Source organism: Xenopus laevis, chromosome 9_10S (genome assembly GCF_017654675.1).
Source record: "Xenopus laevis strain J_2021 chromosome 9_10S, Xenopus_laevis_v10.1, whole genome shotgun sequence".
NCBI lineage: Eukaryota > Metazoa > Chordata > Amphibia > Anura > Pipidae > Xenopus > Xenopus laevis.
The window spans coordinates 2,470,828-2,493,348 of record NC_054388.1 but is presented as its reverse complement, the minus strand read 5'-3'; the positions used below and the strand labels follow the sequence as shown (position 1 = coordinate 2,493,348).

At 39.6% G+C, this 22,521-nt stretch overlaps 1 protein-coding gene across 1 annotated transcript in view; it reads left to right on the top strand.

Moving 5' to 3' along the window:
• Positions 1-21,742, top strand: part of npepps.S (aminopeptidase puromycin sensitive S homeolog) — a 34,003-nt gene extending 12,261 nt beyond the window's left edge. The window contains exons 3-23 of the mRNA XM_018238009.2: positions 7,086-7,163; positions 7,533-7,654; positions 8,005-8,112; positions 8,536-8,736; positions 8,901-8,997; positions 9,086-9,119; positions 9,212-9,326; positions 9,448-9,612; positions 9,808-9,912; positions 11,113-11,173; positions 11,298-11,407; positions 11,523-11,586; positions 12,962-13,101; positions 13,218-13,352; positions 13,473-13,692; positions 13,915-14,057; positions 14,141-14,197; positions 16,850-16,957; positions 18,383-18,538; positions 19,478-19,525; positions 20,933-21,742. Of these exons, the coding sequence (XP_018093498.1) occupies positions 7,086-7,163; positions 7,533-7,654; positions 8,005-8,112; positions 8,536-8,736; positions 8,901-8,997; positions 9,086-9,119; positions 9,212-9,326; positions 9,448-9,612; positions 9,808-9,912; positions 11,113-11,173; positions 11,298-11,407; positions 11,523-11,586; positions 12,962-13,101; positions 13,218-13,352; positions 13,473-13,692; positions 13,915-14,057; positions 14,141-14,197; positions 16,850-16,957; positions 18,383-18,538; positions 19,478-19,525; positions 20,933-21,085 (2,420 nt within the window). The 3' untranslated portion in view covers positions 21,086-21,742. The remainder of the gene's footprint in view (positions 1-7,085; positions 7,164-7,532; positions 7,655-8,004; positions 8,113-8,535; positions 8,737-8,900; positions 8,998-9,085; positions 9,120-9,211; positions 9,327-9,447; positions 9,613-9,807; positions 9,913-11,112; positions 11,174-11,297; positions 11,408-11,522; positions 11,587-12,961; positions 13,102-13,217; positions 13,353-13,472; positions 13,693-13,914; positions 14,058-14,140; positions 14,198-16,849; positions 16,958-18,382; positions 18,539-19,477; positions 19,526-20,932) is intronic.
• Positions 21,743-22,521: the final 779 nt, after the last annotated feature.

Below are 22,521 nucleotides of genomic sequence, written 5' to 3'. Positions count from 1 at the left end.
ACACACACACACATACAAGCAATTGTGTAATCCTCAGTGTATTTATCGGCGCCGCAATTGTGTAATCCAGATGTATTTATTTCTCACACACACAATACCAAGCAATTGTGTAATCCAGATGTATTTATTTCTCACACACACACATACAAGCAATTGTGTAATCCAGATGTATTTATTTCTCACACACACACATACAAGCAATTGTGTAATCCAGATGTATTTATTTCTCACACACACACACGCGCGCAATTGTGTAATCCAGATGTATTTATTTCTCACACACACACATACAAGCAATTGTGTAATCCAGATGTATTTATTTCTCACACACACACATACAAGCAATTGTGTAATCCAGATGTATTTATTTCTCACACACACACACACGCGGCACATTGTGTAATCCAGATGTATTTATTTCTCACACACACCACATACAAGCAATTGTGTAATCCAGATGTATTATTTCTCACACACACACATACAAGCAATTGTGTAATCCAGATGTATTTATTTTCTCAACACACACACATACAAGCAATTGTGTAATCCAGATGTATTTATTTCTCCACACACACACACGCGCGCAATTGTGTAATCCAGATGTATTTATTTCTCACACACACACATACAAGCAATTGTGTAATCCAGATGTATTTATTTCTCACACACACACATACAAGCAATTGTGTAATCCAGATGTATTTATTTCTCACACACACACACACGCGCGCAATTGTGTAATCCAGATGTATTTATTTCTCACACACACACATACAAGCAATTGTGTAATCCAGATGTATTTATTTCTCACACACACACATACAAGCAATTGTGTAATCCAGATGTATTTATTTCTCACACACACACACACGCGCGCAATTGTGTAATCCAGATGTATTTATTTCTCACACACACACATACAAGCAATTGTGTAATCCAGATGTATTTATTTCTCACACACACACATACAAGCAATTGTGTAATCCAGATGTATTTATTTCTCACACACACACCACGCAATTGTGTAATCCAGATGTATTTTCACACCACAACAAGCAATTGTGTAATCCAGATGTATTTATTTCTCACACACACACATACAAGCAATTGTGTAATCCAGATGTATTTATTTCTCACACACACACATACAAGCAATTGTGTAATCCAGATGTATTTATTTCTCACACACACACATACAAGCAATTGTGTAATCCAGATGTATTTATTTCTCACACACACACACACGCGCGCAATTGTGTAATCCAGATGTATTTATTTCTCACACAACACACCACACGCGCAATTGTGTAATCCAGATGTATTTTATTTCTCACACACACACATACAAGCAATTGTGTAATCCAGATGTATTTATTTCTCACACACACAAGCAATTGTGTAATCCAGATGTATTTATTTCTCACACACACATACAAGCAAATTGTGTAATCCAGATGTATTTATTTCTCACACACACACACACAACATACACAGAATTGTGTAATCCAGATTATTTATTTCTCACACACACACACACACACACAAGCAATTGTGTAATCCAGATGTATTTATTTCTCACACACACACACATACAAGCAATTGTGTAATCCAGATGTATTTATTTCTCACACACACACAAGCAATTGTGTAATCCAGATGTAGTTTATTTCTCACACACACACACATACAAAGCAATGTGTAATCCAGATGTTATTTATTTTCACACATCACACACACATACAAAGCAATTGTGTAATCCAGATGTATTTATTTCTCACACACACACACAGCATTGTGTAATCAGATGTATTTATTTTCTCACACACACACACAAGAAATTGTGTTAATCATGTAATTTATTTCTCACAACACACAGTATTGTTGTAATCCAGATGTATTTATTCTCACACACACACAACAAGCAATTGTGTAATCCAGATGTATTTATTTCTCACACCACAAGGAATTGTCGTAATCATCCAGATTATTTATTTCTCACACACACACACACATACACAGCAATTGTGTAAGTCCAGATGTTTTATTTCTCACACACATCACAACAAGCTTGTGTAACAGATGTATTTTATTTCTCACCAACAGCACACACACGCGCGCAATTTGTAATCCCAGATGTATTATTTCTCACACACAACATACGACAAGACAATTGTGTAATCCAGATGTATTTATTTCTCAACACACACATACAAGCAATTGTGTAAATCCAGATGTATTTATTCTCACACACACACATACAGAGCAGATGTGTAATCCATGATGTATTATTTCTCACATACCACTCACACACAAGCAATTGTGTAATCAGATGTATTTATTTCTCACACATCACATCAGATCAAGGCAATATGTGTAATCCAGATGTATTCTATTTCTCCACACACACATTACAAGCAATTGTTGTAATCCAGATGTATTGTATTTCTCACACACACACATACAAGCAAATTGTGTAATCCAGATGTATTTATTTCTCACACACACACATACAAGCAATTGTGTAATCCAGATGTATTTATTTCTCACACATGTATTTATTTCATTCATACACAGAGCAATTGTGTAATCCAGATGTATTTATTTCTCACACACACATACACAAGCAATTGTGTAATCCAGATGTATTTATTTCTCACACACACACATACAAGCAATTGTGTAATCCAGATGTATTTATTTCTCACACACACACATACAAGCAATTGTGTAATCCAGATGTATTTATTTCTCACACACACATACACAAGCAATTGTGTAATCCAGATGTATTTATTTCTCACACACACACATACAAGCAATTGTGTAATCCAGATGTATTTATTTCTCACACACACACACACAAGCAATTGTGTAATCCAGATGTACTTATTTCAGGCTTTCATTGCTCACTGAGAGTTACTCAGGATATAAAATACTTCTGATAACATCATTAGTGCTCCGGGTTGTTCAGGAGACAAATGCTTTAATGGAGATCTGAGGCCGTGCCACAAAGCAGAATTAAGATGGATTTATATTGTTTGTGCCAAAGGGAGGTGATTGTTTTTTTGTTTTTTTTTAAATTTTTTTTATTTTAAATGAGTAATGCTAGTATTTTTCTAAAGTTGAAGCTGATATTAGGTGTCTCTATATGGCCAGTGGTGCACAGGAGAGAGCATCATAAACCTTACACATTCTTCTATTCTGCCCAGGCTCTGGGAAATGACACTAATCACGATTTGCTGGTTCTGCCAACATTACAGTACAATTTATAACTTGTAATGCTGGGAAGCTGCTGCTTTTATTTCTTTTTCTGCCAGGGCTCTACACTGCTCCTTTTCTGTTTTATATCTGTATTGAGGGGGCTCTCGCTCCAAAGGTCTTTTGGCCTTTTTTTCTTTAATAGCAGTGCCCCATGGTCCATATCCCCCCCTCCGTCTAGCAGTGCTGTGCTAATCCCCCTGTTCTAAAGCCAGTGCTGCAGCATACATGGATTAAAGGAGAACTAAAGCCTAACTAAAGAAATAGCTAGAAATGTTGTACATGGTGTTTTGTGCTTCTGTACCAGCCCAAGGCAACCACAGCCCTTTAGCAGTGAAGATCTGTGTCTCCAAAGATGCCCCAGTAGCTCCCCATCTTCTTTTCTGCTGATTCACTGATTCACATGCTCTGTGCTGCTGTCACTTACTGAGCTTAGGGAGCCACTCACAATATACAGTACACATAGAATAGAAATGTCACAATATAAGGCTGATTAGTAATTAATACACATAATTACTACATGGCAGCACAGAAACCAGTGCAATTAGCATCAGAATTGAATAATCAGCAAACCTGTAGCATCAGCTTATATTACAGCCAGGGAAGCTCATTTTCTGCTGCTGGATAATTAGTGACGAGCCCTAAGCTTAGCTTCTCAACAGCCAATCAGAGCCCACTGAGCATGTGAGTGTCACAGACACTTTCCAAGATGGTGACCCCCTGTGACAAGTTTGAAGTCCTGGATCATTGCTGCTATTGACAAACTCAAACTTTAGCCTCGTGCAATAGGTTCACTATATAGAATATATAAAAACATTTATTTTTAGGGTTTAGTTCTCCTTTAAGGCCTCCTGCTGTCTTTACAGTGTAGTGAAGGCTAGTGGCATGTAATGGGGAGCCGGAAAGAATAATTTGATGTTTTGTGCCCTTCTCTGTATGTTATGCATTTATATAACTTTTCACATCCTTTTCTAATGCCCGTGTGTCCTAGTCTAGTGGTCCCGTAGGCTAAAATAATTAGGGATCCCCCGAATCCAGGATTCAGTTCAGGATTCGGCCTTTTTGAGAAGGATTCCTTGTGCCCAGCCGAACCGAATCCTAGTTTGCATATGTAAATTAGGGGCAGGTAGGGAAATAACGTGACTTTTCGTCACAAAAGAAGAATTTTTTCCACTTTTTCTTTTCCTGCCCCTAATTTGCATATGCAAATTAGGATTTGGGTTCGGTATTCGGCCGAATCGTTCACTAAGGATTCGGGGATTCGGCCGAATCCCAAATAGTGGTTTCGGTGCATCCCTAAAAATAAAAGTAACTCATTTATAAGTTTATTTGGAGCCCTACCTGCTCACTAGGGTTAATATTTGGATGTCTCCATTTAAGTTGCTCTCATGCCAACTGCAAAAATAAGTGTGCACTGTAAGTGCTTTAAATTATAAGCACTCGGGGGTGTTTTTCATGAGTTATTTGACAATACAGGCATTCTGGGAGGAAACAGCTATTGCTTTTTACGTTGAAAGCAGCTGTTTTGGGGTTTTCGTAATATTAGCTTCACAAGGCATTCTTCCACAGAAGTAGGCCAGAGAACGTTCGTTTCTATACAAGGTTGATGTGTTCAGCTTTAAATGTGCTCTTTATCGTTAGTCGAGGCCTGCATCGTTAGCAGAGGTGTTTACATCCCTGGAGGGTAGTTCTACACAAGCATCTGGCCAAGATATTACTTCTGATCCTAGTTTTGTTTTAATGTCTTACTGCGTCTCTGCTTGAGTCTGCTAGAGAACTTTTTTTTTTTGTTCTGGTGCCATTTTGTATGTGTTTTGAAGCCAGGTATGAGGTCAGTCATCTCTTAAAGGGATTCTGTCATCGGAAAACATGTTTTTTTCCAAAACACATCAGTTAATAGTGCTACTCCAGCAGAATTCTGCACTGAAATCCGTTTCTCAAAAGAGCAAACAGATTTTTTTATATTACATTTTGAAATCTGACATGGGGCTAGACATATTGCCAATTTCCCAGCTGCCCCTGGTCATGTGACTTGTGCCTGCACTTTAGGAGAGAAATGCTTTCTGGCAGGCTGCTGTTTTTCCTTCTCAATGTAACTGAATGTGTCTCAGTGGGACCTGGATTTTACTATTGAGTGTTGTTCTTAGATCTACCAGGCAGCTGTTATCTTGTGTTAGGGAGCTGCTATCTGGTTATCTTCCCATTGTTCTGTTGTTTGGCTGCTGGGGGGAAAAGGGAGGGGGTGATATCAGTCCAACTTGCAGTACAGCAGTAAAGAGTGACTGAAGTTTATCAGAGCACAAGTCGCATGACTTGGGGCAGCTGGGAAATTGACAATATGACAGATTTTCCCATGACAGTATCCCTTTAAGTTTCAGACCAGTCAACAATTTGCTTTTGACATATTTCCAATAATTCACTGAATTTTGCGACAGCCTGGGCTTTTTCTTTTGCAATGTGTTGCGTTATTGTGTTATTCTCCATTTGAAATTGCTTACGCGTCTGTAAAGTTACTGTACTTTTTCTGAGACCCAACAAGGTAAACTGTAAAGGGCATGTTATCTACATATAAAAGCTATTTGCTGTGTGTATACACTGTAGTGCTAGTTACAAATATTCCATTAAAGGAGAAGGAAAGCTACCGAAGCAGTTTATTGCCAATAGATTAGCCACAATAGTGCAAGCTATAACACTATGTGGGACATTCACGAAGATTCGTAGTTGCGCCAGTGCTCCGCAAATTCACTAAAATCCAAAGTTGCGATCAGGGGTAACGTAAGATTGTGACGTTGCGCTAGCCTTGATTTGCTAAGTGAAGCGAAGTTACGCTAGCGACGGTTAATTTGCATACGGTTCCAAATTTCAATGGAGGAATATGTAGCAGCACTACAAATGGCTGGGAAAAACCTTCAAAACATCAAATAAAATTTTTATTTTGCCCTACACATGTGCCCACTGTATAGTTAAGTTGCCATGAGTCAGGAAATGTAGGGGGGAAGGAGGGGAACCCCAAAAATGTTTTCAGCCTATCACCCATAATATAGAAAAAACGCCAGCGTTTTTTGGGACTTAGAAAAAAAATTCACTTTTTTTGAAGCAATCCCTATCTACTCTATTGCGCTTCGCCTGGTCTGAGGTGGCAAATGAAGTCTAGCGTAAAAGGTAGCGTTCAGTACACTGCGCGCGTTAGTGAATTTGCGTAGTTACGTCCGTTGCGCAAATTCGCCAGGCGTAAGGGTGCGAAGTTATGCCAGCGTCCGTTAGTGAATTTGCGAAGTAACGAAAATGGCCAACACTAGCGAATTGACGCTAGCGTTGGGCGCTTCGGCGCATAGTGAATTTGCCCCTATATGTATTCTGTAAAATGCTTTACCATACCTGAATACCTGTTTGTTTCGGATAGCAGCTGCCATATTAGCTTGGTTTGACATCACTTCCTGCCTGAGTCTCTCCCTGCTCACTCATAGCTCTGGGCTCAGATTACAGCAGGGAGGGAGAGAGGAGCAAACTGAGCATGCTCAAGCCCTAGCCCTGGAGGTTTAAGCTGAAAACAGTTAGTCTGATACAGAAGCCCATGAGTACACAATAGAAGGAAAGAAATGTGCTGTTTCTTTTGACAGAGACTCAGAGCAGCATTACTTTGAGGCTTTACTGGTGTATTTATATAGACCTTTCTGATAAAGATTACTTACTTTTAGCCTTTCCTTCTCCTTTAAGAAAATGTGTATATGCCAAAAATATAGAGAGAAATGTTTTTTTGGGTGCATGTTTTTTCCCCCCCACTGGTAATACTAATTTATGTTGCTTTCCTCCTGTTGTCACAGAAGTTCATGCCACTGGGTTCAACTACCAGAATGAAGATGAAAAGGTTACTCTGTCCTTTCCCAGCACTTTACAGAAGGGTAAGAAGTGTTCTGTTTAACCTTGGCCACATACCTGCAGCTTCTCCTCCGTATATGATGCACCAGAGAAACTGTTGCGGGTGGAATCAGTCCATAAACTGTAACCTTGATCACTACTGCACGGATTGTAAAGAAAAAAAACATTCCACTTATTGTCAGAATTCCTTTCTCAATCCAGTGAGACATTTCTCTTTACAACCGCATGCCGAAATGTAACCATGTATGTGTGCTTTTAGGAGTACTACTGCATGTTGCCTAAATGCATGAACTGCAATGCCAGTGTTAGGGTCATGTCGGGTCTTTTTAACATTTCTCTACAGCCGGTGTTCATTCAATTTCTTTTTTTTGTCTGTGTCTTTGCTGTACTAGGTGCGGGGATGCTAAAGATTGATTTTGTTGGGGAGCTGAATGATAAGATGAAAGGTTTCTACCGCAGCAAATACACAACTACCGCCGGAGTGGTGCGATATGCAGCCGTTACTCAATTTGAGGTAAGAAAAAGAAGGCTTCTAAATAGGTATTCGGCCGAACCCACGAATCCTTCGTGAAAGATTTGACCGAACCGAATCCAAATTTGCCTATGCAAATGAGGGGTGAGAAGGGGAAACATTTTTTACTTCCTCATCCCAAATTTGCATATGCAAATTAGGATTCAGATTCGGTTCGGCCGAATCCTGCTGAAAAAGGCAGAATCATGACCGAATCCTGGATTTGGTGCATCCCTACTTCTAAATATTTATTGGATCCACGTGTATTGTTCCCACATTTATTCATGCACTTCTTTTTTTAATGTTTAGCTGAATAGCTGCTTAAAATTTGTCCGAAAACCTTGTTTTACCAGGCGACAGATGCACGCAGAGCCTTTCCATGCTGGGACGAACCTGCTATAAAGGCCACTTTTGATGTCATCTTAATTGTACCTAAGGATAGAGTGGCTTTGTCTAATATGGTAGGTATTTGTTAGCACTCTAATTCTCAATATGCTTTCATCATAACTGTAAGGAGATGACGTTATTTGCTTATATATTGAATTAGGATTATAGCATTCATTAGTATTAGGTTTTTTTTTTTTAAACCCTTTGCAGAGGTGTATCGTACTTGGGTGGAGTAATAGTTTTATAGTTGTATCTAGGCATATGGAGTATAAGAAACTTTTCAGAAATGTCATATTAAAATTCAGTAATTATCAAATATCCATGTACATGGTTTTCAATTAAACTTTAACCACCGTAAGATGTTATTCAATCGTTAGAAGTCCGTTACACAAGGCACAACTATGTAGGGTTCATAGGGTCCTGCCTTTATAGATTTTTTTTTTTCTTACCCTTTTACTTATTGACATTGTTGTATATTTTTTTTTCTTCTTCTGTAGAACTTGATTGATAGAAAGCCATACCCAGATGATGAGAACCTAGTGGAGGTGAAATTTGCACGCACACCTATCACGTCTACATACCTTGTAGCCTTCGTCGTGGGGGAGTATGATTTTGTAGAAACAAGGTCTGCTGACGGAGTTTTGGTCCGTGTTTATACACCTGTTGGAAAAGCAGAACAGGGGAAGTTTGCCTTGGAGGTATAAGCATAAAGCTACAGTATATTGCACAATCATTTGGTTTGCTCTTTGCTTCTCCCTTAATAATTCATTTTCTCTCAAGATAATGAAACCCTAACAAAAATGTTAGTTTCTTAAAATAGATCTTGGTAGGCCTCCTAACGTATATATCTTCCCTTATTTAGGTTGCTGCTAAAACCCTGCCTTTTTACAAGGATTACTTCAACGTACCCTACCCCCTCCCCAAGATTGACCTTATCGCCATTGCAGACTTTGCAGCTGGTAATGTTCCCACTAACTGCTTTTGTTGAGCGGGAAACCCTTTCGAGGTGGCTTTTCCTTTTCTCATTTTTTTTTCTGTTTTTCACAGGAGCCATGGAAAACTGGGGCTTGGTCACCTACAGGTGTGTGCTCTCAATCTGTATTATCTTCTCATGTGAGCCTTGTGTTTCCTGGTGATGTTATTAGCTGAGATTGTGTCTTTATTCTCCCTTAGGGAGACTGCTTTGCTGATTGACCCCAAGAACTCCTGCTCTTCTTCTCGCCAGTGGGTGGCATTAGTTGTGGGACATGAACTGGCACATCAATGGTTTGGGAACCTAGTCACCATGGTACATCTAAACACTTTGCATTGTACACTGCTTTTAACAGCTGCTACAAATCTTAAGAGCACCTGTGGGGTGAAGGTTTTTCTTTCTTTGCTTATCCCTTGTGTACATTTTGTCTGGACAGGAATGGTGGACCCACCTATGGCTGAATGAAGGCTTTGCTTCTTGGATAGAGTACCTTTGCGTAGACCATTGTTTTCCAGAGTATGACATCTGGACGCAGTTTGTCTCTGCCGACTATACCCGTGCACAGGAACTCGATGCACTAGAAAACAGCCATCCCATTGAGGTATTTTTTAATTTGATTCCTCCGCTGGTAATCTTACATTTGCAGTTGACAGTTTGATGCTGAACTACAGCTTCCACATTCTCACTCACCGAGTAATAAAGAATTAAGGCTTTACAGTTATTTCATAGGATTCAATTTTGTTGGATCAAATACTGACCCTATACTAAAAACATACGTATTTTCTTCCCCATTTAGGTCAATGTAGGCCACCCATCTGAAGTTGATGAGATTTTTGATGCTATATCCTATAGCAAGGGGGCCTCTGTCATCCGCATGCTACATGATTATATTGGGGATGAGGTAAATAATGCACTTCTTTCTTAAAGACATCAACTGTGTGTGTGTATATATATATATATATATATATATATATATATATATATACATACATACACACACACACACACACACACACACACACACACACACACACACATTGAATAAAGTACCCCCTCTTGTAAAATATAAGGATATTATTAGTTACCGAGGAGTTTCATGACCATATAAAAACACGAGGCTGAAGGCCGAGTGTTTTTATACAGGTCATGGAACTCCAAGGTAACTTCTAATATCCTCATATTTTGCAACTGGGGGTACTTTATTTATTATAATACACAAGTTTCAGTGAGTCATGTGACAGAAATTACATCAGAACTCACCGTTTATAACTGATGACATCAGAACTCACCGTTTATAAGGATATAATTTACAGGATATTCATGGCTTTTGTGTATTATTATATATTTTCAAATATGAAAAATAGTTACATTTATCCTATTGTAAAGGTGTTCCTACACGGGCAGATTAAAGCTGCCGATACAGGATATAGGGCCAAACGTTCGAATTCGCCCGATAGCACCCAACCTCGCCAAACTACCGGATCTAATAGTGTATGACCACCTTTATTCTCACTCAAATAATGGATTCCAGTACAAACAAAATCTAACAAAATAACTGCCTTTTGCACAAATCCTGCATGTAGAGAGACATGATGTCTGGTGAGTTTAATAGAGTGAGCTCTAATACATCTCCTAGGCAAAAGGAGCCCCCCTATAAGATATATTGGATCTAACTGTCAATGAATATCTGACACCCAACTGCTGCATGAAGACAGAATGAAGAGAAACAGATGCTGAGAGAGGAATAGTGAAGATAAACTTGATTTCAGAAACAGTACAGAATATTAAATTGATTGTATTTAAGTATGCCAAAGCTTATACTAAATTTTAATTTTCGTGATAGTTCCCCTTTAATATCCGTTTACAGTACACGTTATTCTTGAAATGAAAAATATGTAAATTGCAAAATTTATTAGAACTTTTCTGTACATTTTACGTTTAAATTAAATGTAAAAACATGTGTAAATTACAAATATGGCTAGTATTACAATCTCGTGATGAAAAAAATGTCATGGATTTGATATGTAGTTAATTAAGGGTTGTTCTTTTATCACTGTTGCAGTAACTGCCTGCAAGCGCTGACACCTACCTTTTTCTGCAGGATTTTCGCAAGGGCATGAATCAGTACCTCACCAAATTCCAGGAGAAGAATGCTGCCACAGGTACGCGACCCCCATTGTCTTTTCCCAGCTATGTCCGATTACACAATCTATGTCCAACTCACTGTATATTTGTGGATTCCTCTGTTTATGCATAAAGTTTAGCCAGTACTCTTTCTCTCTGTAGAGGATCTCTGGGAATCATTGGAACAAGCCAGTGGGAAACCTATTGCTGCAGTAATGAGCACCTGGACCAAACAGATGGGCTTCCCTATTATCTGTGTTGAATCCCAGGAGGTAAATGTTTTTTTTTCTTTAAATTCCTATTGCAAATATAGTTCCAGGAAGCAGGAGCAATGATTAAGTGTAATATTAGATGTAATATATGTTACCTGTGCCACTTATCTTGTAGAGTGAAGATTCTGTTGTCCTGAAGCTTTCCCAGAAGAAATTTTGTGCCAGTGGAGCTCAGAACAGTAAGAACTGTCCGTTTGTTGGGAAAACTATTCTAGCTGATAAAAGTACATTCATTATTTAAGGAAAACGGAGTGCACTTGGACATGAGGAATTCTCGGATGGCCAGCAATGTTGGGCTCAAGCTTTTTCAGGCATTTCAAATCTGAAAGCAACTTTTGTTGGTTAAAAAACAACCTTTCACAATGAAGTACTGTGCTAAATTTTGACTGTATGCCTATCATGTAATAAGCTTAAGTAAAAAGCTATGAAAAGGTTATATTGAGTATAGCTGTACATTGCTGACGCAATATCTGCTTATTCTGTTAGTTTCTCATTTCATCAAGCAAACTGTTGAGGGGGTTGTCCAGCCCATCACTCTTGTGCCTTGAGTTCTTTAGATACTAATGTAAGCTTGTATAGGTAAGCAAAAAAATACTGTGTATCAGCAATAATTGTGAAGTAAGGGTGCAATTGCATTACCTATAATCTGATATAAGAAAAAAAAAAAGAACACATACTGTGTTTTACAATCACGTTGCTAACTACCCCCTCGTCTTCTGCTTCCTCCATCAGCCTCTCCTTACAAACCTGTGTTTGTGATTGATCCAGGCTTATTAGTATGGCTGGTGGAAGAGGGCTCCACTGTAAGGATCCATCGGGGGGGGGGGGGACAGGGGGTACTGTTGCACCGGGCCAGTATGGTTTGGGGAGCTAAGGGGGCCCAGCCGTGCTGCACTTACTTGCATAGCCGGGCCCCTACCATCAGTGAGCTGCAGACTTCGGAAGGGAGGGCTGGGTGGAGCTCCGATGACTGCCCTTGCTTCCTGTGCTCTGATTCGCCATGAAGTGCAAGTCCCGGTAAAACCACCCCTCTACTTTATCCAATCGACATGCGGCTTTACCGGGACTTAAATTTCATTGGCGAATCAGCACAGGAAACCGAAGATACCGGTTTTCTTTTAACTTGTAACTTTTAATTATTTTTTTTAATAACTTGTAGGGGCCCTGACCACTAATGCTTTTTTTTTTTTTAAATAACTTGTAGGGGCCCTGGCCAATTGTTTATTTTACAAATAATGTGTAGGGGCCCTGGCCAGTTGTTTTTTTTTTTTGTTTGTTTTTTTTTTATAAATAACTTGTAGGTGGTCCTTGGCCACTTGTAGAGGGCCCTTACCACCAAAACATGTAGGGGGCCCTGAGCACCAAAGTTCTTTTTTTTTTTTTTAACTTGCAGGGGGTCACTTAATGTTTTAACGCTTGTGTCTTGTGTGGCCTTCATACTGATGGGTGAGGGAGGGGTGGCGAGGGGGGCCCAGATAATTTTGTTGTGTGGGCCCCGTGATTTCTTATAGCAGCCGATTTCTGATATTTATATAAAAGTATTGCCCTTCTCAGTTGATGACAGCTACCAATGGATGGTACCAATTAGCATCTGCACCAGTGAGTCGCCAGCATCTGCAACAGTGAAAATTCTGATGGATAAGCCAGAGATGACTGTGGTACTGGAAGGAGTTAAGCCACACCAGTGGGTGAAGGTGAGAAAGTTTTGGTAGCGATCACGAGATGCTTTATTGGGAAAAAAAGTCTTAAAGGTGGTGAACGTTTTATATTAAATTTTATTTTTACTACTGTTTTACTTTGTTGCTTATAGTTGAATCCTGGCACAGTGGGTTTTTACCGCACTCGATATAGTACTGAGATGTTGGAGAGCCTTTTACCTGGCATACAAGACCTCTCTTTACAGCCCGTTGACAGGCTTGGTTTACAGAACGACCTCTTCTCTCTGGTGAGTGTAAAGCTTGTAGCTTGTAGTTTGTGCAAAGTATAATGCACTGATGCTATTAAAGATGTTCTGAAGAGGGAAGAAAGCTTTTTGCAAACTGAAATGTTGATCTTTGTCTTGTAGGCTCGAGCAGGCATGATCAATACAGTTGAGGTCCTGAAAGTTATGGAGGCATTTGTAAATGAGCCTAATTACACTGTGTGGAGCGACCTGAGCTGCAACCTGGGGATCCTTTCAACACTGCTCTCCCACACAGACTTCCATGAGGAAATACAGTGCTTTGTCAGGGATGTCTTTTCCCCAATTGGCCAACGCCTGGGCTGGGATCCCAAACCTGGAGAAGGTGGGCCACTTATCATCATTTGTATGATTTTATTTTATCAACTTATTTTATTCATAGCAAAGTTGCATTTTGCATAGTTGCAAAACTGTTTTATTTTGTAAGAATCTGTTGGACATAGTATTGTCAAAAAGAGGGTGGTTGGGAAATGTCTAATTGCTAGCATGCCTCACGCTAGGCAGACCCCCTGATAATTTCCTAATTTTTCTTGCTTCCTTTTTTTAGGGCACTTAGATGCTCTCCTTAGGGGTCTTGTCTTAGGAAAGCTGGGGAAGGCTGGCCACCAACCGACTCTTGAAGAAGCCAGGCGACGGTTCAAGGAACATGTAGAGGGACGGAATGCTTTGAGTGCTGATCTGCGGAGCCCGGTCAGTGGTCTCCTGTCGTTAATATCCAATACGCTCGCTTCTCTTTCTAGAGCTTTAGAAAAATCTTTTAATCTTTGTTATAGGTTTATGTGACCGTTCTGAAACATGGGGATAGTTCAACCTTGGAGACCATGATGAAGGTCAGTGATTTTTACTGTATATAGAAACGTACATAGAAACTTGTGTATAGGTTCACCCCCCCCCCATAAATTCTTTGACACCAGAAAAAAAAACTTCTGTGTACCCCGACCAATAGACCAGTTAAAGGGATTGTTAACCTTCCAAACAATTTTTTCAGTTCAGTGGTTTTCAGATTGCTCAAGGAGACATACAGGATTAATGAAAAAACTCCAATTGTGTAGGCAATTATGAGTAATATATGGTATTGCTTTTACATGTTGCTAAAAATTAATATTCTCTTTAAAAATAGTCCCTTTATTAGAGCTCCCTATAGATGTTTCACTGGTCCCTTTTTCAAATGAGGGGTGGGCGTGTCTAGGAGGGGACAGCCAATCACAGCGCTGCAGTCACACAAGCACAGACAGGCTTCTGTTCCCTATCAGGTCCTGCTAGCTGCTGATTGGTTCCTGTCCTACAGTGCAGTGAGCTGAGGGCACAGCCTGGGAATTCAGGGAGCAGCAAGTGGAAGAGAAGGGAGGGATTATTAGGGGTTTTTGCAGAAATATTCAATAAATCAGCCTGAAAAGCTCAATTCTTCTATATCTAAATGAGTATAATGTTCTTATTTTTTACACAGAATGTCTCCTTTCACCATAAATAAAGACTTTTTTCAGTTGCTTTCCAGCTTTTATTTTTTATCGTTTTCCCAAAATTTAAGTTTAAAGTTTGATGTTCATTTCTCTAATGTTTGTCCGGCAACTCAGTCTCCCAGGAGCATCTGAACTGTTACAATTTGCTACATTTAGTTGATACGTTTCTCAACAGCAACTGTTGTATCAATTCTAACAGCTGCCTGTAATGAAACTCAATCAATGTATCAACTAAACTTATCAATTTAGAAGAGTAGCCAACCCCCCCCCCCCCCAGAGCTACAAGGGGAGCAGTATTTATTTCTGGTGAACTGCCTGAAACCAACTGAACTGGAAAAAAAAGTGCTATAAAGGGGTTGTTCACCTTTAAATTAACTGTTAGTATGATGTACAGAGGGATATTCTGAGACAACTTGCAATTGGTTTTCATTTTTTATTATATTTGAGTTATTTAGCTTTTTATTCAGCAGCTCTCCAGTTTGCAATTTCTTCCATCTGGTTGCTAGAGTCCAAATTCCCCTAGCAACCATGCATTGATTTGAATAAGAGACTGGAATATGAATAGGAGAGGCCTGAATAGAAAGATTTCAGCTGTTATCTGGTTGCTAGGGTCCAAATCCCACTAGCAACCATGCATTGATTTGAATAAGAGACTGGAATATGAATAGGAGAGGCCTGAATAGAAAGAGGAGGAATAAACAGTAACAATAACAATACATTTGTAGCCTTACAGAGTGTTTGTTTTTAGATGGGGTCAGTGACCCCCTTTTAAAAGCTAGAAAGTCAGAAGATAAAGGCAAATAATTAAACAACTATAGAAAATAAATAATGATCAATGGAAAAGTTGCTTAGAGTTGGCCATTCTATAACATCCTAAAGGTGAATCACTCCCTTTAAAGGACCAGTAACAGCAAAAAAATTCTCAAAAAAAAACGTAAGTATGCTACGAAAAAAAGACGCCAACACATATTAAACTTTAAAATCGCTAAGTCTTTATTAAGAAATCATTTCCCGAAACTCCTCTTCAGAAACGGTGACAGGGCGGCGATCCATCGTGCAGCGCTCAATTTCTTCTCCCTGGCTATCTCCTATAAGCTAGGCAGGGAGGAGAAATGGAGTGCTGCATGATGGATCGCCGATCGCCTTTTCTGAAGAGGAAGTTTTGGTAAGTTGTTTCTTAATAAAGACTTAGCGACTTTAAAGTTTAATATGTGTTGGTGTCTTATTTTGTAGCATACTAACGAATGTTTAAAAACTTTTTTTTTGTTGCTGTTACTGGTCCTTTAAGGTGAACAAACCCTTTAATATTAGAAAAACAGTCACAAATACAGGATGTTCATTTTCACCATAGTAGGCATAAAAATAAGATTTGTGAGAATAGGAAAGTCCTGTGTTTTGCTCAGAAAATTATTGAGCAGTGCAACATCAAAAGACTTCTCACTTATTTTCTTCTGGCTTTGTCTGGTTGGCTGAAATAAATAGAAGGGGGCACGGTTTAAAAAAAAATCTGCTAATATCTGGAAAATATAAAAGTACATTTTCAAAGAACTCTTTTCTTTTCTTAAAGGGCAAGTACAATTACAATTCTAAAGGAATGCTGATACCACAATAATTCAGTGACAACCTCTAACTCTAGAAAGGGTGCAAGTTGAGCCACTTTCCCTGATACCAACAAATGGTGCAATGCACAATATTTCTTTTGTATAACAGAAATGATGACTCTGTCTATTAGATTATATTGTGCTTAGTGCATAGCTTGTATTTCCTCAAAAGCAAAATGATCCTCAAAAGCAAAATAGGACACGGGTGAAGCCAGTGGAAGAATTTTCCTCAGATGAAAATGTTAACACTCTCCTCCTGAGAAAGTCAGTCTTGTGTATAAATAAAGGCACTCGGCATCATTCCACAGTGATTTGAAAGTTCTAAAGTCAATAGATTCCAAGTTGTAGACTCTCCTTCTCTGCAGTGAGTCCCCTTTGGATTCTCATCTATAACAGGCAGTGTGTGTGTCTCTCACTGCAGCTCCACAAACAAGCCGACATGCAGGAGGAGAGAAACCGCATTGAACGAGTTTTGGGAGCCATCGCGGAACAGGAGCTGATGGAGAAGGTGTTGAGCTTCTCACTGTCGGTAAGATTTAGCAGCAATGGACATCATTTTAAAAAAAAAATGGTGAGAATATATCAGAAATATAGAGGGAAAAGGGCCTGACAGATAATTGTTCTAAAGTACAATAAAATAAAAATATAGCTTTAAAATCAGTGAAAATATGGAATCACTGTATATTGGAATGTTGCATAAAATTAGAGTTGCATTACAAATTGTTTTTGGACGGAGGACCCCCTTTAAATTTGCAGGAGAAAGTCTTAATTGCTGAAAAGCCATGTCAAGAGCTCACAGAAGGAGGAAACATTAAAACTGATAATTACAGGGCAGCAAACTAGAAGGGACACGTTTGTAGTTTGCCTTGGCTGCTGATGCCGAGGTTTCTGATTTTTTTTTATTGTAGGAGCAAAGAGTTTTAATACTTTAAAGGGATACTGTCACGGGAAATCGTGTTTTTTTTCAAAACCCATCAGTTAATAGTGCTGCTCCTGCAGAATTCTGCACTGAAATCTGTTTCTCAAAAGAGCACAGATTTTTTTTAGATTTCATTTTGAAATCTGACATGGGGCTAGACATATTGTCAGTTTCCCAGCTGCCCCCAGTCATGTGACTTGTGCTCTGATAAACTTCAGTCTCTCTTTACTGCTGTACTGCAAGTTGGAGTGATATCACCCCCTCCCTTTCTCTCCCCAGCAGCCTAACAACAGAACAATAGGAATTAGGGATGCACCGAATCCACTATTTTGGATTCGGCCGAACCCCCGAATCCTTTGTGAAAGATTTGGCCGAATACCGAATCCTAATTTGCATATGCAAATTAGTGGTGGGAAGGGGAAAACATTTTTTACTTCCTTGTTTTGTGTCGCGTTTCCCTCCCCGTCCGTAATTTGAAATTAGGATTCGGTTTGGCCGGGCAGAAGGATTCAGCCGAATCCGAATCCTGCTGAAAAGGCCGAGTCCCGAACCGAATCCTGGATTCAGTGCATCCCTAATGGGAAGGTAACCAGAAACAGCTTCCTAACACAAGATAACAGCTGCCTGGTAGATCTAAGAACAGCACTCAATAGTAAAATCCAGGTCCCACTGAGACACATTCAGTTACATTGAGTAGGAGAAATAACAGCCTGCCAGAAAGTAGTTCCATCCTAAAGTGCAGGCACAAATCACATGACTAGGGCAACTGGGAAACTGACCATATGTCTAGTCCCATGTCAGATTTCAAAATTGAATATAAAAAAATCTGTTTGCTTTTTTGAGAAATGGATTTCAGTGCAGAATTCTGCTGGAGCAGCTCTATTAAATGATGTGTTTTGAAAAGAAAAAAAACATGTTTCCCCATGACAGTATCCCTTTAAAGTGTGCATGGATTAACAGAATAACGTAGTTTTGCTGTCTGTACCACTACAGCCGCACTTAAATGATGGCATTTCTGTATTTTCACCTGTCCAGGAAGATGTTCGTCCCCAGGACACAGTGTCTGTCATTGGAGGAGTGGCAGGTGGCAGTAAACTTGGAAGAAAATGTGCCTGGAACTTTGTGAAAGATAATTGGGAGGAACTGCATAACCGGTATCAAGGAGGCTTCCTCATCTCTAGGCTCATAAAGGTATAGCTTTAAAGAGATTGTTCACCTTTGAAGCAGAACTAAAGCCTAACTAAAGAAGTCGGTAGAAATGTTGTACATGATGTTTTGTGCTTCTGTACCAGCCCAAGGCAACCACAGCCCTTTAGCAGTAAAGATCTGTGTCTCCAAAGATGCCCCAGTAGCTCCCCATCTTCTTTTCTGCTGATTCACTGCACATGCTCTGTGCTGCTGTCACTTACTGAGCTTAGGGACCCACTCACAATATACAGTACACATAGAATAGAAATGTCACAATATAAGGCTGATTAGTAATTAATACACATAATTACTACATGGCAGCACAGAAACCAGTGCAATTAGCATCAGAATTGAATAATCAGCAAACCTGTAGCATCAGCTTATATTACAGCCAGGGAAGCTCATTTTCTGCTGGATAATTAGTGACGAGCCCTAAGCTTAGCTTCTCAACAGCCAATCAGAGCCCACTGAGCATGTGAGTGTCACAGACACTTTCCAAGATGGTGACCCCCTGTGACAAGTTTGAAGTCCTGGATCATTGCTGCTATTGACAAGCTCAAACTTTGTGCAATAGGTTCACTATATAAAGACATTTTTAGCCACTTAGGGTTTACTTCTCCTTTAAATTAACTTTTAGTATGATGTAGAGTGATATTCTGAAATTTGGTTTTAATTTTTTTTCATTGTGTGTTTTATTTTTGTTATTTCACTTTTTATTCCGCAGCTGTCCAGTTTGCAACTTCAGCAATCTGGTTGCTAAGATCCAAATTACCTTAGCAACCATGCATTGTATTGAATAAGAGACTGGAATATGAATAGGAGAGGGCCTGAATAGTGTTGTGTGTTTATTTGGTGTACAATATGTAGTAAACAACAATTTCATTGGTGAAAGTAAAATACCTGTTGTCCTGTGTTGATTGAAGTTTGCTCTTCTGCTTTTAGCTTTCTTTGGATGGTTTTGCAAGTGATAAAATGGCAGCAGAGATTAAGGTAAGACTGGAGTTTGGTAAGAAACTTTGAAACATCAGTCTCTAACTGTATGTTGTATTTAAAGGGATACTGTCATGGGAAAACATGTTTTATTTAAAACACATCAGTTAATAGTGCTGCTCCAGCAGAATTCTGCACTGAAATCCGTTTCTCAAAAGAGCAAACAGATTTTTTTTTATATTTAATTTTGAAATCTGACATGGGGCTACTCATGTTGTCAGTTTCCTAGCTGCCCCCAGTCATGTGACTTGTGCCAGCACTTTAGGATGGAACTGCTTTCTGACAGGCTGTTATTTCTCCTACTTAAAGGGATACTGTCATGGGAAAAAAATTTTTTTCAAAATGAATCAGTTAATAGTGCTGTTCCAGCAGAATTCTGCGCTGAAATCCATTTCTCAAATGAGCAAACAGATTTTTTTATATTTGATTTTAAAATCTGACATGGGGCTAGACATTTTGTCAATTTCCCAGCTGCCCCAAGTCATGTGACGTGTGCCTGCACTTCAGGAGAGAAATGCTTTCTGGCAGGCTGCTGTTTTTCCTTCTCAATGTAACTGAATGTGTCTCAGTGAGACATGGGATTTTACTATTGAGTGTTGTTCTTAGATCTACCAGGCAGCTTTTATCTTGTGTTAGGGAGCTGTTATCTGGTTACCTTCCCATTGTTCTTTTGTTTGGCTGCTGGGGGGAAAAGGGAGGGGGTGATATCACTCCAACTTGCAGTACAGCAGTAAAGAGTGATTGAAGTTTATCAGAGCACAAGTCACATGACCAGGGGCAGCTGGGAAATTGACAATATGTCTAGCCCCATGTCAGATTTCAAAATTTAATATAAAAAAATCTGTTTGCTCTTTTGAGAAATGGATTTCAGTTCAGAATTCTGCTGGAGCAGCACTATTAACTGATTCATTTTGAAATTTTTTTTTTTTCCCATGACAGTATCCCTTTAATGTAACTGAATGTGTCTCAGTGGGACCTGGATTTTACTATTGATTGCTGTTCTCAGATCTACCAGGCAGCTGTTATCTTGTGTTAGGGAGCTGCTATCTGGTTACCTTCCCATTGTTCTGTTGTTAGGCTGCTGGGGGGAAAGGGGTGATATCACTCCAATTTGTTGTACAGCAGTAAAGAGTGACTGAAGTTCATCAAGTCACATGACTGGGGGCAGATGGGTAACTGACAATATGTCTAGCCCCATGTCAGATTTCAAAATTGAATATAAAAAAAAAAATCAGTTTGCTCTTTTGAGAAATGGATTTCAGTGCAGAATTCTGCTGGAGCAGCACTATTAACTGATTCATTTGAAAAAATGTTTATTTTTCCCATGACAGTATCCCTTTAAGATCCTTAAATGTGTTGCCCGTTCACGATCTCTCCACGTTTTCTCACAGTATTTTTGTTTTGCAGGCATTTTTTGATGCCCATCCAGCTCCCTCTGTAGAGCGCACGGTGCAGCAGTGCTGTGAGAATATTCTGCTGAATGCTGACTGGCTGAAACGTGATGCAGAAGCCATCCACCATTATCTAGTTCAGCGCAAGGCCTCTTCCTCCACTGTGTGATTGTGCACACTCATCTCTCCACCCCAACAGGCTCCACCCGAGGCTTCCATCATTGGAGGCTCAGTACCTAGCTTTCCTGAAATCTCCCCCATATTCCTCTCCCCGCCAGGTGAGTGGGTGCTAAAAGTGAGCCCCCTCCATTCGGCACCTGCTCGGCCCCCAGTCAACTCCTTAGGGAATGTATTGAATTGCTCAGGCTTCCTAAAGAAGCAGCCGACAGCTGTGTTTCACAACTGTCACTTTACTAGCCGGCCCATAAACAAAGGAACTGTGAGAGCTCTGTAAGTTAAAGGTTCCAGACACAAGCGCAGAGGATTATTTGCAGGTAAAGGGGCTGTAACTGGAGCGGTTATAACAGTTATTTGCTTTAACTAAGTAACAGGATTGTTGGCTTCCCTTTGTCTTTACTAAGGAGACACTCTCTTCCCTCCTAATCTTTATTGTTGCCCGTGTCCTAAATCGAATCATATGCTGTTGTGTTTGTCCTGGAGTTTTATCTTTCCCTTTACTTTGGACATAGAGTTTAACGTGAGGGGCAGCAGAAGTGTGTACTTACACTTAAAGGGGTGTTCACCTTTGAGATAACTGTCAAAAATGGTTTTAATTTTATATTATAGAAGGTTTTTTATTCAGCAGCTCCCCAGTTTGCATCTTGAGCAATCTGATAACTAGGATTCAAATTTCCCTAGCAACCTCGCACTGATTTGAATAAGAGACTGGAATATGAATAGGAGAGGCCTGAATAGAAAGATGAAAGATTTCAGCAGGTATATGGTTACTAGGGTCCAAATTCCTCTAGCAACCATGCGCTGATTTGAATAAGACTGGAATATGAATAGGAGTGGCCTGAATAGAAAGATTTCAGCTGTTATCTAGTTGCTAGGGTCCAAATCCCCTTAGCAACCATGCATTGGATATGAATAAGAGACTGGAATATGAATAGGAGAGGCCTGAATAGAAAGAGGAAAGATTTCAGCTATCTGGTTGCTAGGGTCCGAATCCCCTTAGCAACCATGCATTGGATATGAATAAGAGACTGGAATATGAATAGGAGAGGCCTGGATAGAAAGATGAGAAATAAAAAGTAACAATACAGTTGTAGCCTTATAGAGCATTTGTTTTTGTTTTTTTTAGAAGGGGTCAGCGACGCCCATTTGAAAGCTACAAAGAGAAGAAAAAGGCAAATAACTATAAAACTATAAAAAAAATAATGAAAAGCTGCTTAGAATTTGTCATTCTATAACACAATAAAAGTTACCTTAAAGGTGAACCACCCCTTTAACCCACATTTCCAACCCCCTCTGTACCTTGCAGTGGCCTGGACCGTTCTCCCCCCAGCAGTACATGAAACGCGTGCCCAGTGGTACTGTCCGGGTCTCCTTTCTGTACATCTCTCTCCTCTGCTGGAGGGACACCGTGCAAACGTTAACTTGTTC